Below are 18,711 nucleotides of genomic sequence, written 5' to 3' on the forward strand. Positions count from 1 at the left end.
TGAAAAATGTTCCATTTTTGCAAGAAATAAACCAAAAACGAACAAACGAAAAGAGATGAAGGAGAGAGGGGAAAACCACAATCACCTGGAAAAAATGGGGTGTTTAGGAATGGGGTCATTTGGGGTAAAAGAGATCATGAGTATGGATGGGAGATGACCTTAGTTAGTGGATGAACGAACAGTGTTCTTGAATCCCTGGAGGAAAGAATGGGACAGAACAGAATGGGGAAACTGATACCACAGGTGAGAGAAAAAGAGTAAAAAATGAATGGAGGTGAACAGTGAGCCTAGATTTTTGAAGTTAAACAAGAAGAGGATATGAGCAGACAATGTGCACTCTGCAGAAACCTGGGAGAGAGAATGAGAGAGAGCAGAGGGTGCCAGACCAAAATGGAGGCAGTGGAAGACAAAGGGCCCCAACCAACCTGCAATACAAAGAACTCAGGCTTCACAGAGAAGTTTCAATTTCATTCAGATTTTCAGGAAAGTACTTTCTGTGTCTGATCAAGAAATTTTCAATGAATAAACAAGGTATTCAGCAAACGTGTTTGGCTTTTAGGAGAGCAACTCGGGATGTTGTCCTGGGATTCCCACGAAACCCGGTCCAGCTTTGTTCGATGATAAAGCCATTGAACAATTCCTTGATTTTGATGTACCATCCTCTCTTACAGAGCAGCAGTGCTGCAAAATAGTTTTAATGGCAAGGTTATACTGGGTGGTTTGCCATTGCCTTTCCATCAGCAGTTTGGGCAGGAATTCGTAATTTGTTCAGGTTGCCGGTGTTGGTGTGCCTACTCTTCACAAAGGACACCGTAGGATCTTTAACTTCTACCAACAACTAATGCCGGCAGCTGGAATGCCCAGTTTAACATCCATCCGAGGGAGGACACGCACATTGATGAATCACCCTGCCTGCCTTTCAATAATCTGCCCAAAAACCCAACAAGAGATCCAATTTTCTTTCAAAATATTTGCATAACAGTTGGGAAATGGGGGGGTGGGGTGTAGGGATTGAGGGGTGGAGGGATGGAGGGGAAGAGACTGATAAAATGCCACCCTCAGCCTCTGATCGCACAGATTTCGTGCAGTTATGTCTGGAAAAATCAACCTTTTTCTTCTTCATTTAGCCATGATCATTTTTTTCCGAACAATGGGTCTTCCATTATTTGGATGTCTGGATAAAAGATGTTCTCCCGTACGAGGTATTCGCTGCACGACAGAGTTTGGTCAAGGTCCTGCCAATTAAAGTCTACAGATGTCATACTTGATCAAAATAAAACCAAATATTGAATGAAAGAGAGTGCACACACATCCTGCAAACACACTTCCTCCATCTCCATGTCACCCCCACTCCTCCCCACCCAACCCACTCCCTTTTCCACCCACACATTAGAGTTAAGCTTCGTTTAACATCCTCCTCCCCCTCCCCCCCCCCCAAGTAATGATGGAAATTGACTCCAAAACAAAACATTTTAACAACATAGAAAATGCAAGCAAGGTACAGGATTGCAAATTGATGACGAGCTTTGCATTTCCAATAATGACGATGATCAAAATGTAATCATCTGGTTTGTGTGTGGGATAGTGCACAGACATGTGGACACACACGGAGCGGCTTCAATAGGTTGAAACATACCTTTGGTCTGTGAGCTCTTGGGCTTCCTAATGGGTAGGCAAAGCATTTCTTGGTTCTTGCCATTTTCCATGACACAGGATGAGAGTGGTAACATCAAATCCATGTGCACTGGGGTGGAGTCATCAGGTTTCTCCTCCTGCAAAGGGAAAGAACAGTCCAATTAGCATTTTAGTAGGCCCTGTCACGATGTAATTCAACATTTTATCGCTTTCATCAAAATAAGAGAAACAATGTGTGACATTAAAACCAATCAACCATCAATCATTCTTTTTTTCCAACTTCAGTGCCAACTCACCCCCCTCATCCCTCACTCTCACTCTCAAAGCAACCATCCCACTCTTCTCCCTCCAAGCCTCCCTCTCCCCTCTCTCAAAAATTCCCCCCTCACCTTTCTCCCACCTTTCATCCCCCTCACTCTTCCTTCTCTAAGTTGGCCCCCCCCTCTCATCCACCAACCTGCCTCCCTCCCCAGCCCTCTCACCTCCATCTCTTCACTCCACCTCCTCTAACTCTCAACTGCCTTCTTCCTTGTCTCCTGTCCCCCCTCTCCCCCAGCACCACAGAGCCTTTTCTCCTCCTCATTCGGCCCCCTCCCCTCGCTATTCTGCAATACCCCACACTCTTTCATCAACCCTCCTTACCTCCCCCCCTCGTCCCTTGTCCTACCCTCCCCCTCCCCCTCCACCTCCTGCACCCAAAGCCTCCTCCCCTACCTCTTCATTAAATGTGTGGACCTCAAATATCCGGGGCCTTCGCTCAAACCTTTCAGATCTTTCCATACAGGTTGCCACTGACAAACCAGACATTATCTGCCTAACAGAAACTTTCCTCTCCCAAGACGTGTCTGACTCCCAAGTATCTCTCCCTGGTTACTCCCTCTTACGGTATGACAGGCCTGAGCCTCGTCCTGGTGGAGGTGTTGCTCTCTTCATCAAAGACTCTATTCCTCACTCTCCATGCACTGCTCTCACTCCCCCACATCCCCAGGAATACCTCTGGCTTCGGCTTCCCCTCCACTCCCACCTCATGTTTATATGTGTACTGTACCGTCCACCGAACAGTGATGACTCCATCTACACCTCACTATCCGAAAACATGGACCATCTTCTATCTTCTCATCCAAACTCTCTCTTCCTCTTATGTGGTGACTTCAATTGTCATCACGCCAGTTGGCTAGGTGTGGGTACCTCTCTCACCTGCCATGAAACCTCAGCAAAAAGCTTTCTGCAACTCATTGGGACTGACTCAATCGGTCAACTTCCCGACCCGGATCTCAATCAATGGTACTCCATCTCTTCTGGATCTGATATTGACAAATTTCCCTGACAATATCTGCTGCTCTTCCTTCGCTCCAATTGGTTCTTCTGACCACGTCCTTGTTAAAGTGGACATCTCTCTGGCTGTTATCAGAGAACCACCTCACCGCCGTCGAGTCTGGCATTTCACTCAAGCCAACTGGCAGGGTCTCCGAGCAGCCATCAAACTTACAGACTGGTCTCCTATCACTACTTTCTCAAACATCAACTCATCCTGGGAATTCTTTCAAAGAAACTTGCTCTCCCTCATGCACAGATTTATCCCCTCTCGTGTTCAGTTGTCTTACCCTTCCTCCCGCCCTTGGTTTAATGAAGCTTGTGGCGAGGCAGTTGTCCTGAAACAACTTGCCTTTGCCTCATGGAAAGCAAATCCAACTGAGGGCAATCTCAGTTCTTTCCACAAAGCTCGGAACAAGTGTGTATCTACCCTCAGGAGAGCCAGAAAACAACATCTTTCTCATCTCAAGTCTGAACTCTCAAACCTCTCTCCCTCCTCAAAATCCTGGTGGCGTTTAATCAAATCTGTTTCTGGTGTATGTTCCCCCTCCATCCCCTCCCTTACCTCAAATGGCCGCACTGCTGATTCCACATGTGATAAAGCTGAATGTCTAAACTCGGTGTTTGCAGCTAAATCTTGTGTCCTAAACCCATCACTATCTATACCCACTCTACCCAGTCGCACCCAACTGTCCCTGGACTCTGTATCCTTTTCTCCTGACAAGGTGGAGAGCTTGCTTTCAAACCTTGAGTCAGATTCTGCAACCGGTCCAGACGGCATCAGCCCACGTGTCCTCAAAGCTTGCTCTTCTGCTCTTGCTCACCCTCTCTCTGTTCTATTCAACCTCTCATTTTCCCAATGTCATCTGCCATCTGCTTGGAAATCTGCTAACATCACTGCCCTGCATAAAAAAGGTGCAAAAACAGATCCCTGTAACTACAGACCAATCAGCCTTCTCCCAAACATCAGCAAGGTTAGGGAATCCATCATCGCTTCAGACATGAAATCCTTCCTCTTCTCCAATGGCTTGATTTCCAATCATCAATTTGGTTTCAGACCAGGTCACTCTACCCTGGATATGCTGCTTCTGCTCTCCCATCAATGGATGGAGGTCCTCAATGCCAGACAGGAAATCCGAGCCGTATCCCTAGACATATCACGTGCTTTTGACACAGTCTGGCACCCTGCCCAACTCACCAAACTCTCTTCCCATGGTATTCAAGGCCATCTCCACTCATGGCTCGCAGACTTCCTCTCCTGTCGCAGTCAACGTGTGGCCCTAAATGGAGTTCTTTCATCCCCTCTTCCTGTGCAGGCTGGAGTTCCTCAAGGTAGCGTTCTGGGCCCTGTTCTTTTTCTGGTTTTCATCAATGATCTCTCGGACTCTCTGGAAAATCCTCTATTTCTCTTTGCCGACAACTCCACCCTCTGCCGTACCATCTGTCATCCCTCAGACCGGCAATCAGCAGCTTCTTCGCTCACTGCAGATCTGGATAAAATCACAAGCTGGTCCAACACGTGGAACATGTCTTTCAATCCAGACAAATCTCACACTCTCACTATGTCTCTTCGAAAGGACCGTTTACAAAACCCCCCCATCCACTTTCTCAACAATCCTCTGGAAGAAGTCTTTTCTTTCAAGCTTCTGGATCTCACTATCTGCCATGACCTTTCCTGGGAAAGTCACATTTCCAACCTCGCCTCAAAAGCCAGTCGCCGACTGGGAATCCTCCGTCGTGCAAAGTCCTTCCTCGGCCCTATTGAGCTCCTGACCACTTACAAAGCTTTTGTCCGTAGCTTGATGGAGTACTGCTCTCCCCTCAGGGCTGGTGCTCCTGCCTCCCACCTTTCTCGGCTTCACGCTGGCGAAACCAGGGCATTTAAGATCATCGGCATCTCCCGCAATGAAGCTGAGTCTTTGGGTCTCTCACTCAATCACCGCAGGTTGGTCGGTGGTCTTTCTGTCTTCTACCAACTCCTCTCCAGCCTTGCCCCCCCTGCTCTCTCTGCGATTTGTCCCCACCACATTTCCACAGGGCGCTCAAGGTCCGCCAACAACCCCCTTCTGGTAAAACTACCAAAATCACGAATCGCTGCTCATCTTCACTCTTTCATTCGTCTTTTTTCCCGCCTTTGGAATAAACTTCCTCACTCTATTCTTTCCCATTCTTCCCTCCAGGCTTTCAAAACAGCTGTTCACTACCACCTCTTATCTTCCCCCATCCAAATCCTCGATCTTTTCTACCCCCGATAATCCACCCAAGCCCACTTCCTTCAATTCCCCTGCTTTCCTTCCTGAAAGTCCCTGAAATGTCCATCTTCTCTTCGCCATGTTCCCCGTCCCATCCCCATCCCTCTCCCTTCCACAGTTCACCTAATGTGTCTGTTCCCCACTGTTTTGTCCCTTCCACTCCCGCCCCTCTTGTCTCATGCCTCCTTGCTGTGAGTTGTGTGTTAGCTCTCATTCGAGCCTCGACCAAGGTATACAAAAAAAAATAAAAAAACTACAGATGACTGCTGATGAACTAATCCTGGAAAAGACATTTTGACCGTCTCATGAAAACATCAAAACAGAAGGGGGATGGACGTGGATAAATGAGATCTGATTCCTCTACACTCCACGTCCATTAACTTCTCTCAATCTTGCATTTCCTTCTCAACCGAAAAAATGTACCCGGATTTCCAATTCCACATTCCCAAAATAGGGGCAATACTCCTAGATGCTCACCTGGAAGAACAATGACACTGAGGAGGAAGTCAACGGGACTATCAGCAAAATATCAGGACAACGGGACAACCGAATCAGCAAAATATACCAATGAATCAATGTCATGGCCCTGATTTTTTCAATCGCATGAAAAAATTTTTATACATCATGGGTGATGAAGGTTGTCCTCAGTTTAATCAAAATTGTGTGCATAGTTTCAGAGAAGAAAGCAAATCCCTCTTTTGTTTTTTGTTTGTTTTCGGGGGTGGGGGGGAGGGTTAGGGGAAACCCCACCATCGACCTCTCAGACCCCGATTTTTTCATTTCGTGAATAAACTTTGGTACATCATGGGTGATGAAGGTTGTCGTCAAGTTTCATCAAAATTGTATGTGTCGTTTCAGAGAAGAAGTTGCAAGTGTTTATGGATGGACGGACGGACCGACTGACAGACTGATAATGTGCCATCCCATAAGCTCCCCGGAACTACGTTCCAGTTGAACTAAAATCAGCTTACGTTGCTCTAAGGACAAGGGCATCAGTGTCATCTTGTCATTGTACACTGCCTCATTGGTGGGTAACAGCTGATTCATGACGTGCAATCATTCCATCACATACAGTGGGGAGAACAAGTATTTGATACACTGCCGATTTTGCAGGTTTTACCACTTACAAAGCACGTATAGGTCTGTAATTTTTATCATAGGTACACTTCAACTGTGAAAGATGGAATCTAAAACAAAAATCCTGAAAATCACATTGTATAATTTTTTAAATAATTAATTTGCATTTTATTGCATGAAATAAGTATTTGATCACCTCCCAACCAGTAAGAATTCCAGCTCTCACAGACCTGTTAGTTTTGTCTTTAAGAAGCCCTCCCATTCTCCATCTTTACCTGTATTAACTGCACCTGTTTGAACTCGTTATCTACATAAAAGACAGCTGTCCACACTCAATCAATCAGACTCCAACCTCTCCACAATGGGCAAGACCAGAGAGCTGTCTAAGGACATCAGGGACAAAATTGTGGACTTGCACAAGGCTGGGATGGGCTACAGGACAAAAGGCAAGCAGCTTGGTGAGAAGGCAACAACTGTTGGCGCAATTATTAGAAAATGGAAGAAGTTCAAGATAACAGTCAATCTCCCTCGGTCTGGGGCTCCATGCAAGATCTCACCTCGTGGATCCTCAATGATCATGGGAAAGGTGAGGAATCAGCCCAGAACTACACGGCAGGGCCTGGTCAATGACGTGAAGAGAGCTGGGACCACAGTATCAAAGAAAACCAAAAGTAACACACTACGCCGTCATGGATTAAAATCCTGCAGCGGACGTAAGGTCCCTCTGCTCAAGCCAGTGCATGTCCAGGCGTCTGAAGTTTGCCAATGACCATCTGGATGATCCTGAGGAGGAATGGGAGAAGGTCATCTGGTCTGATGAGACCAAAATAGAGCTTTTTGGTTTAAACTCCACTCGCCATGTTTGGAGGAAGAAGAAGGATGAGTACAACCCCAAGAACACCATCCCAACTGTGAAGCATGGAGGTGGAAACATCATTCTTTGGGGATGCTTTTCTGCAAAGGGGACAGGACGACTGCACCGTATTGAGGGGAGGATGGATGGGGCCATGTATTGTGAGATCTTGGCCAACAACCTCCTTCCCTCAACAAGAGCATTGAAGATGGGGTGTGGCTGTGTCTTCCAGCATGACAAAGACCCGAAACACACAGCCAGGGCAACTAAGGAGTGGCTCCGTAAGAAGCATCTCAAGGTCCTGGAGTGGCCTAGCCAGTCTCCAGACCTGAACCCAATAGAAAATCTTTGGAGGGAGCTGAAAGTCTGTGTTGCCCAGCGACAGCCCTGAAACCTGAAGGATCTGGAGAAGATCTGTATGGAGGAGTGGGCCAAAATCCCTGCTGCAGTCTGTGCAAACCTGGTTAAGAACTACAGGAAACGTCTGATCTCTGTAATTGCAAACAAAGGTTTCTGTACCAAATATTAAGTTCTGTTTTTCTGATGTAGCAAATACTTATTTCATGCAATAAAATACAAATTAATTACTTAAAAATTATACAATGTGATTTTCAGGATTTTTGTTTTAGATTCCGTCTTTCACAGTTGAAGTGTACCTATGATAAAAATTACAGACCTCTACATGCTTTGTAAGTGGGAAAACCTGCAAAATCGGCAGTGTATCAAATACTTGTTCTCCCCACTGTACACACACCATATGTTAAGTATGAGGAGCTCAATGTTGCCCTTCTCTCTGCTCTTCAATAAATTTTTCAGAAATATTTTATTCAGATACTCTCCAAGAAATATATTTCACAGATTGGGGAGCAGCAATAAGGAGGGGTTAAGGGTCGAGAACGAGACGAGGAGGAGGTGGTCGAGGTCGAGAACAAAAAAAGAAAAAAAAACTCTCAAACAACAAAGAAAAGCCTCGACATTTACAGAGGCAAATGTTGTTTTTCTTTAATATAAAAATAAGGAACAATTTGACCTGAGATTTGACCTTAATAACTGAGATTTGATCTCAGTCACTGAAAACTGAACTTAGAAACTGAGATTTGACCTGAGAAATTGAGATTTGACCTTAGTAACCACGTGTTCCCTGAGCCTTGGGGATACAAGCGTGTTCATAAATAATTCATCGGTCATGTGGTTTGCCAATCATATTGGAGTGAAGGAAAATATTTTTAAAATTACTTTAAATTTTAAAAATGAATCCTATCCTGGTTCCTCCTAATGACTCCATCTTTGCTTTTTGCTTGTTCAGGTTCCTTCTGATGACTCCAATGCAGGACCTATTTTATTTGGTCTTCCATTTGATTTGGATTTAATTTTTAATTTGCTGCCAGAAGAGTTGGTTCACACCAAGTCCTTCTCAAGATTGTGTGGGTTAAGTATTCCATGAATACTTTCTAGTTCCACATGTATCATCTCCTGATGAAAAATTAATGATTTAAAATAATCCAAAAATTGTAAAAACATACCTTGTGTGAGATAAAATTATCTTGTTTCTTCCGCATCCACAGACATTTCACACTTGCGGTCTCCGTCTTGTAACAGTCCGCTGTGGATCAAAAGACAAATGATAGCAGATATGTGAGATGGAATAAACAAATGAACCCTGCTGTTGGTGTCCCCCCCACCCCCACGCTGCTCTCTTCTGCCCCCACCCCCCCTCTCTCTCTCTCTCTCTGCTGTTCCTATTTTTCAGTTGCATCATGATCAATTCTGTATTCTACCTCTTCCACGAGCCTTCACTCTCTCATAAAAAAAAACAATTTGGTCTTGAAAGGGCACCAAGATTGTCCTTTCTGTGTCCACTCCTTGCCTTCCTCGGTGTTATATCCACCTGAGAGATGATGAAAATGGGCTGGAAATTTGATGATGTCACCAAATCAACAAATTGTTCCACCTGCTGGAATGAGACAGGAAAGTGTCCCACAAGAATGCTTCACTGGCCAGCTCGTTGCCCGCTTTCCTTGTGGGATGTAAGAAAGATGCTGAGATCGTGGTGATTAAGGGGATCCAGCACCTGGACCGTTCAGGGTGTGAATGAGGAGCGAGTTTCTCTTTTATTTCGTCCTTTAATTACGTTCTATCCAGGTAAGATGGCTGGTTTCTCATCATCACCGAATGGTGAACCTCGTAGGCAACTCAGATAATTTGTTTCATCTATCCAATGAACGTTGTCTGTCCCATGTATGTTTATTCATCTCCACATTAATATGCACACCTCACAGTCTGATTTTAAACTTGTCTGAACAAATAAATAAATAAATTATAAACTCAATCAGGAAATCTGTTCTAACATCGAATATCTTGTGCAAAACAATCCAAAACATTTTACTTTCTCGTGGTCCCTTACCTTGAGAACATGCCACCGGTATGCAGAACTCGTATGCAGGTCATCAAAGTATCCCCCTCCAAAGTGAGGTATCGTTTGAATGACCTCAATATATTTGGCGAAGTATTCATCTGGAAAACTTGCCTGAGCTTCGCGGTCGAGGTCTGAAGTGGGAAACAGGTAGAAATAAAGGAAGGGGAGGGACAGTAGATCATGGCACGGATGTTCTCTCAATATTGTTTTCAGCAAAACCTTCGTGCTTGTAAAGCACCAGTGAATGACAGAAACATAACCGTTGGGTATAGTAGAGAACTTAGAAAAGGTAAATAAAAACACACCACTGGGAAAATCTTAATATGATGAGGTACCCTCACAAACATGTACTGAATAGGGCTCTTATGTACACTGTTAGTCCCACCTTGTGATTGTTATATCCTATGGTGTTACACAGTGTTCCTATGGTGTGTGTTTGTGTGTGTGTATGTGTGTGTGTGTGTGTGTGTGTGTGTGTGTGTGTGTGTGTGTGTGTGTGTGTGTGTGTGTGTGTGTGTGTGTGTGTGTGTGTGTGTGTGTGTGTGCGTGCAACACTTCATTCTCAAGGGCTCCTGTTGTCAAAGAATAATAAAATTGTACCGTTGGAAAGCTAATAATCTATTCTCTTGGAAGCCCATCAGATAAGAATCTGTTATAAAAAAAAAACCGTCCTTCCAGGAATGAAGAGGAAGAAGCAGGACATGGAACTTTCACGCGGCAGTTTCAAAGGTAGGAGGGTAAGAACCCCTGAGAATTAATCGTGATGGACACGGAAGCAGCACACAAACAACAACAACCACAGCCACGATGACACCAGCAACAGCAACAATGACTATGTATTATAAAAGATCCTTTTTTCTTGTTTCACTTCATTTTACATCCTCCTTGAGATTCACAAATAAAAATGCAATATGTTTGTGAAGTACAACATGGTATCATCTGATTAAATCCGTCAGCAAAGCGACGGGGAGGCACCCTCATCATAATAAAAACGAGGAGAATATAAAAACAGCAATTGGTAATCTTCCAACCCTGATGGTTACCTCGGGAGAACATCTCTTGTTCGACGAGGCCTCGACAAAGCGCACAGTTGATGCTTCCGGAGTTGGAACGGTGCATATGTCGAAGGCAAGACACACAGAAAACGTGGTGACAGGGATGGCACCTGTGTGGTCCAACTGCGATGTCCAGGCAAATGGGACAAGTGAGTCGCTGCAGATCCTCTTCCCGCTTTTTTGTGTTTAACTCCACCTGCAATCACAAGATAAACAAATCACTCACGGTCGTTGAACACTTGTACTTCCAGAAACATTAACAATCGCAGGAGCATCAATAATTTGAATTTGTGAAACATGATGAATGATATGTCATCCTGGAAGATACCCTTCCTCGCAGGAAATAAATGCTGCAACATGGGGTGAAGATGATCCTTCAAGTACCTTTAAGCAGAGATTGGCACTGACCTTGCCTTCTTAGGGAATGAATACATCCAAACAATGCCAGGAAAATGTGCCCCACAAAATTACAGAACCATCACATCTCTTCACTGTTGGCAACAAGCACTCAGGTTTGAATAATTATTTAGGTTTGCGCCACATGTGCACTCGTCTGTTTGTTGAGAACATGGTGGAAGATGATTCATCTGACCACATCACAATTCTCCACTGCTCAGTCGTCCATTGCCTGTGCTCTTTGTACCACTGAACATGCAAACATGCATTGCCGGATGTGATGAGGGAGTTGGGCACTGCAACCAGGCTATGGTATTCCACTCTGTGGAGTTCTCAGCGGACCTTTTTTGATGACACTGGCTGCTCACGCCCCAGGTTGAAATTTACAGTCAATTGATCTGCAGCCTGCTTTGCCTTGCACTTCAAATTGATTCACGGATATCACGATCATGGAGTATGTGCTTCCACCAACTGTCGTACTTTGCTGATGATGTCTTTCCCTTAGAGTTCCGTGCCGACATCACCTCACATACGGTTGATTGTGAAACATCAGCAAATAAGTTGAGATGTCTTTCTCACTGACGCTCCTGTCAAACGCAGCTCAACAATCACCCTCTTTCAAAGTCACTGAGGTCTCCTCATGAAAGCCATAAATGAAGGCAACCAGGCCTGTGCAGCATTTATATACATGACCATAAGCGTGCTGGGATAATAAGCATTTGCATTCATAAACATGAGTTCAACACGTGATGTTGAATTGGAATACTTTGCACCACTGAACTCGGTGCAAGGTTTTCCAAATTCATAAAAGCCTTGACAATGGCCCTTGGCCTGAAAAATCAAAATTGACGTCACACAATGAGCCACTGCTGCTACCCCAAAGAAACCGTGACCACCCCCCCCCCACCCCACACACACCCACACTCATGACTTCAAGACCAAAGATACTGTGACCCCCTATTCCCACACACACACACATACACACACACACACACACACACACACACACACACACACACACACACACACACACACACACACACACACACACACACACACACACACAACTTCAACCCCAATATTCTGTGACCTTTTTATTTTTTTCAGCCTTCTCTGCTTCATCTTTTCCGTGCTTTTTTGATTTCCTCAACTTTCTGAAGAATTTCCCCAACTTTCTGAAACATTTGGGTTTATTTTTCTTCATTGGCGTGTCGTTGTGTATGTCCGCGAAAACGGCGTCCACATCGATCACTTTCGTTATTTGAAGATATCCCGGTTGTGCTCGTGTAGGGAGCAGGTCACTCCGTGAAGAGGAAGAAGATGAAGGAGTAGTTTCGATTTCCACAGCTTCATTCTACGGGATTGTTGAGGAAGACACAAAGCACACGTGGTGAGTAAATTAATTACGGAGTGAGGGGTGGGGTGTGAAAATGTTGCTCATTTGGGTCTGGATCTGTTTGGGTCTGTTTGTTTGTTTGTCTGTCATTTGGGTCTGTTTGTTTGTTTGTTTACATTACATTTGGGTCAGTGTCAGGTCAGGTTAGATCTGTGACCTGCTACAGGTACCATGTAAACCTGTACTAACCTGTTCTATGGTCGGGTTGTCGGCGACTAAACCATCTACCCCACCAGGTTTTCTGGTGAGGAGGGTGTTTGGATATGGACACCCAGCAGGATTAAAAACAAAACCTGTCAAAGGGCGGAGGAGCTCCTTGTGAGCCAACGGCCATCCATATCTAGTGCCCAACTGTGTCTGCGAACGTCCTCTTGCAGTTGGGTTACTTTTTTATTTGGAGGTTGGTGGCAGGATTTGCACTCTGGCCACCGTAAAACCCTTCATTCCGCAAAACACAAAAACGCAAAAAAAATCTGAAAACCCACTCCGTGGGAGTACCTCCTGTGCAGCTTCCCTTCGCAGGGCAGCTCACCGGATGACGAGATTGGGGCAAACCCTTCGGGACCCCCAATCTTTGATGAAAGGAGGGAAACCACAGGGTAACATCCCTGGGTCAGATTGCGGGAGAGTGTGTCGGAGTGGTGCTGAGGTGTCGTCCACCAGACGACGGTCTCCTTGGGTTAACCTGAGGCGGTCCCTTCGGGTGGGTGCCTGGAATGTCCTATCCCTAAGAGAGGATGATCACCTGTCTCTGTTATCATCTGAGCTCAAGCATTTGGACATCGGTATTGCAGCACTCTCGAGGTTCGGAGACCGGATTGCGGCGAGTTAATGGTGGGTGGTTACACCTACTATTGGTCTGGTCGCTCTGATGGTTACCATCCTCAAGGAGTTGCTGTAGCTGTTCCAATAAGCTGACCCCAATGATAATTGAGGTAACACCGGTCAACGAGCGTATTATGAGACTAAGGATTCGTCACTCCTTGGGTGTCGTTTCTCTGGTCTCTGTCTATGCTCCGACTGAGGCGAGTGACCTCACCGTGAAGGACACATTCTACGCCACGCTGGAGGCTGTGGTTGATGAGTGCACCAGACGAGATACACTTCTAGTCTTGGGGGATTTCAATGCATCGACTGGAACTGATAGGGATGGTTATGGGACATGTGTTGGTCCCCATGGGTCAGGAACTATGAACCAGAATAGCACTAAGTTCCTTGACTTTGCAAGAACTCATGGACTTAGGGTGGCTGGTTCATGGTTTCAGCGCCCACAAGCTCATCGCTGGACTTGGTATTCCAACGCTGGCGGTGTGGCAAAGGAGATTGACCATGTCCTCATTGACGGTCGTTGGAGGATGATCCAGAACTGCAGGGTCTACCGGAGTGCTCAGTTCCTCAATACTGACCACAGGCTTGTTGTAGCAACTCTAAAGCTGCACCTTAAATCCTGGAGAATGGTACCATCCCAGCCCCGGCTGGATGTTGACAAGCTCAAGGATGAGAGTAGCTGAGGAGTTTGTGAACAGGCTGAGTTACCTTGGCAGTGATATTCATGTCTCTGCTGGCTGCGAGTCAGAGGTCAATAGACGTCTGGGTCGGGCCTGGGGAGTCATGGATTCACTGGATCATGGGGTGTGGCGCTGCCGGTACCTGTGCGGGAGGACGAAAGTCCGAGTCTTCAGGTCCTTGGTACTTCCAGTCTTGCTCTATGGGTGCGAGACTTGGACTCTGACCAAGGATCTGAGACGGAGACTTAATTCCTTTGGTACCAGGTCTCTTCGGAGAATCCTTGGCTATCGCTGGTTGGATTTTGTGTCCAACGAGCGGTTGCTGAGAGAGACTCGGATGAGATTTGTTACCTGCATAGTCCGTGAGCGTCAGTTGCGGCTGTATGGACATGTGGCTCGTCTTCCTGACTCTGATCCTGCTCACCAGATTCTCTCAGCGAGGGAGTCTCATGAGTGGAGGAGGCCAGTGGGTCGACCACGTGCCTCATGGTTGCAACAGGTTGACCATCATCTCAAGGAGATGGGGATGGGCCTGGCATCTGCCTGGGGGATGGCCAGACGGAGGCCCCTGGAGTACCGGCGGAAAGTGGACGCAGCGACGTGCCGTTCTGGCACATGCTCCCATACCTGACCTGACCTGAGTGGACATTTGGGGTGTCTGGGTGTCTTGGGGGTCCAGAAGAGTTGTGGAGTGCTTTCAAGACCACCGTCCTTGATGTTGCCGGTGGATGTCTTGGAACTCACCACAGGGCAAAGAAGAATTTTGTCTCTCAAGGGACACTGGATACCATAGACCAGAGTCACAGGGCCAGGCTGAATGGCAGAGCTGAGCTGTTCAGGGAGCTGAGGCGTAAAACTGAACGTGCACTAAGGGTGGACAAGGAGGCCTATGTGCGAGGAATCTGTGAGGGGGTCGAGCATCACCTGTGGACAGGTGATTCTCATCCCGCTTACAGGGGAATTCGCACATTGCGTTCATCCAAGCCCATCCCTCGGAGCACTGCAGTGAGAGCAGAGTGGTCGGCTCTTGACAGAGGAGTCTGAAGTGAAGGCCCGCTGGGCCGGTTACTTTGAGCTGTTGTACCAGGCTGATCCCCCAGCTGTCGAGTTGGACGTCAAGGGTGTTACAATCCCTGTTGCTAACCCTCTAATCAACTGTGGTCCACCTTCGCTTGTGAAAACATGGGCTGCGGATAACCGGTTGAAACGGGGTAAAGCTCCAGGGATCTGTGGCATCCATGCCGAACTTCTCAAGGCTGGTGGAAATGCTGCATTTGTGTCGTTGCATGCAGTTTTGTGCTCTGCCTGGAACACAGGCATCATCCCAACTGATTGGAAGAGGGGCCTTGTTGTCCCTCTCTGGAAAGGGAAGGGTGATCGCCAAGACTGCAACAACTACTGAGGGGAGACCCTGCTCTAAGTGCCGGGAAAGGTCTTTGCTCGGATAATTCCCGATAGGGTTCGCCACCATCTGCTTGAGCATCAGCGTCCAGAGCAGTCAGGCTTTACACCAAAGAGGTAAACTATTGACCGTATCCTTGCTCTTCGTGTCCTCACCGAACGCAGATGAGAGTTTCGGCAGGGGCTGCTTGCAGCCTATGTTGATCTCTGTAAAGCGTTCGATTCAGTGAATCGGGATGCCCTCTGGAGGATTCTTGATCTTCATGGGGTGCCACCAAAACTGATCGATCTGATGTCTGAACTCTACTCTGGTACAGAGAGTGCTGTGAAGTGTGGTGGTACCATCTCTGACTCATTTCTATTTGGTACTCGAGTTCGTCAGGGGTGTGCACTGGCCCCCACACTTTTCAGCACTTACGTGGACTGGATTTTAGGGAGGATGTCAGAAAGATCAAGCTGCGGTGCATCGTTTGGGAATGTCAAGATCTCGGACCTTGATTTCGCAGATGATGCAGTCATCTTTGCGGAGACTTTAGATATCCTTTTGGGGGCCCTCGAGGTGCTGAATGAGGAGTCGGAGCCGCTGGGATTACGGGTTTCTTGGGTCAAAACTAAGATCCAGGCTTTCAATGACATCTTGGATGCTGCTGTCCTGTCTGTTTCTGTTTGTGGTGAAGATGTTGAGGTCGTAGAGAGATTCACTTACCTTGGCAGTGATATTCATGTCTTTGCTGGTTGTGAGTCAGAGGTCAATAGACGTCTGGGTCGGGCCTGGGGAGTCATGGATTCACTGGATCTGAGACGCAGACTTATATTAATTCCTTTGGTACCAGGTCTCTTCGGAGAATCCTTGGCTATCGCTGGTCGGATTTTGTGTCCAACGAGCGGTTGCTGAGAGAGACTCGGATGAGTTTTATTATTTGCATGGTCCATGAGCGTCAGTTGCGGCTGTATGGACATGTGGCTCGTTTTCCTGACGCTGATCCTGCTCACCAGATTCTCTCAGCGAGGGAGTCTCTTGAGTGGAGGAGGCCAATGGGCCGACCACGTGCCTCGTGGTTGCAGCAGGTTGACCAGCATCTCAAGGAGATGGGGATGGGCCTGGCGTCTGCCTGGGGGAAGGCCAGACGGAGGCCCCTGGAGTACCGGCGGAAAGTGGACGCAGCGACGTGGTGTTCTGGCACATGCTCCCATACCTGACTTGACCTGACATTTGGGTCTGTTTGTTTGTTTATTTACATTACATTTGGGTCTGTTTGTTTGTTTACATTACATTTGGGTCTGTTTGTTTGTTTACCTTACATTTGGGTCTGTTTGTTTGTTTACATTACATTTGGGTCTGTTTGTTTGTTTACATTACATTTGGGTCCGTTTGTTTACATTACATTTCGGTCTGTTCGTTTACATTACATTTGGGTCTGTTCGTTTACATTACATTTGGGTCTGTTTGTTTGTTTACATTTAGGTCTGTTTGTTTGTTTACATTTCGGTCTGTTTGCTTACATTACATATTGGTCTGTTTGTTGATTTGTTTGCATTACATTTGGGTTTGTTTGTTTCCATGACATTTGGGTCTGTTTGTTTACATTACATTTAGGTTTGTTTGCTTGTTTACATGACAGATAGGTTTGTTTGTTTGTTCATTCGCACAGAACTTTCGTGTTAATCTCCACAACTGCTTATTGGATTGAGCCCAAATTTTCAACATTCATGCGAGTACTCATGGAGAATGTTTTAATGACACTCATGATGTCATAGATCACGTGGTGTGGTAGCCATGTGAGAAAAATGGAAAACCTTTGGACCTCTATATCTCTGAAACTGTACCAAGGAACAAATTGAAACTTGTCACATAGCAAGTTCCCCTCATGGGGAATGAGGGGGTGTTTTTTTTTGATAACATCACAGGTGCCTTCATAATGACATCATAATTGCATATATAGAACACATCTGATCATGCTGAAAAATTTTGAGGATAATCTTGAGATAACATGGTGAACAAAAATTATTTGACGATGTCATCGGTCACGTGATTTGGCAGCCATATTCGTTTTTTTAAACCTTCAAAATCATTGAAATGGCTGAACCAGTCATCACTGCCAGCATTTATAAAGTGGCACTTCCAATTATGGCTCTCATTAATTATGCAACAAACCAGGACACAAACACACAAAATACACCACACAAAACCAAACAAAACACCACACAACACAGCGCACAAAACCAAACACACAACACTAAACGACACAAACACCACACAACACACCACACTAAACTACACAAACACCACACAACACATCACACTAAACTACACAAACACCACACAACACACCACACTAAACTACACAAACACCACACAACACACGACACAAAACGACACAACACAACACACTAAACTACACAAACACCACACAACACACCACACAAAATGACACAACACACCACACTAAACTACACAAACACCACACAACACATCACACTAAACTACACAAACACCACACAACACACCACACTAAACTACACAAACACCACACAACACACCACACTAAACTACACAAACACCACACAACACACGACACAAAACGACACAACACACCACACTAAACTACACAAACACCACACAACACATCACACTAAACCACACAAAACTACACAAACACCACACAACACACCACACTAAACTACACAAACAACACACAACACACTACACAAAACGACACAACACACCACACAAAACAACAAAACACCACACTAAACCACACAAAACGACACAAACACCACACAAACACCACACCACACAAAACTACACAAACACCACACCACACAAAACTACACAAACACCACACCACACAAAACTACACAAACACCACACAACACAACACACAAAAACAAACAAACACCACACAACACACCACACAAAACACAACCACCACACAAAACTACACAAACACCACACAAATGAACAAAACACACCACACAAAACAACAGAACACACCAGACAAAACTACACAAACACACACAAAATACACCACACTAAACTACACAAACACCACACAACATGCCACACTAAACTACACAAACACACACAAAATAAAGCACATCTAACTACACAAACATCACACAACACACCACACTAAACTACACAAACACCACACCACACTAAACTACACAAACACACATAAAATACACCACATCTAACTACACAAACATCACACAACACACCACACTAAACTAAACAAACACCACACAACACACCACACTAAACTACACAAACACCACACACCACACCACACTAAACGACACAAACATCACACAACACACCACACAAAACGACACAAACACCACACAACACACCGCACTAAACTACACAAACACCGCATTAAACAAGTTCTGGTGAGGGTGTGCAAT

At 45.8% G+C, this 18,711-nt stretch overlaps 1 protein-coding gene across 1 annotated transcript in view; it reads right to left on the reverse strand.

The window, feature by feature from the left end:
* LOC147035633 (uncharacterized) overlaps window positions 1-11,859 on the reverse strand; it is a 29,905-nt gene extending 18,046 nt beyond the window's left edge. Inside the window, exons 1-4 of the mRNA XM_085845668.1 lie at window positions 10,591-11,859; window positions 9,536-9,678; window positions 8,655-8,734; window positions 1,637-1,772 (exon numbers count right to left, since the gene is read on the reverse strand). Coding sequence (XP_085701794.1) covers window positions 1,637-1,772; window positions 8,655-8,690 — 172 coding nt within the window. The 5' untranslated portion in view covers window positions 8,691-8,734; window positions 9,536-9,678; window positions 10,591-11,859. The remainder of the gene's footprint in view (window positions 1-1,636; window positions 1,773-8,654; window positions 8,735-9,535; window positions 9,679-10,590) is intronic.
* Window positions 11,860-18,711: the final 6,852 nt, after the last annotated feature.

The sequence above is a fragment of the Eptatretus burgeri genome, chromosome 1 (assembly GCF_056783735.1).
Source record: "Eptatretus burgeri isolate ZD-2024b chromosome 1, Ebu_testis_v1, whole genome shotgun sequence".
NCBI classification, from domain to species: Eukaryota; Metazoa; Chordata; class Myxini; order Myxiniformes; family Myxinidae; genus Eptatretus; species Eptatretus burgeri.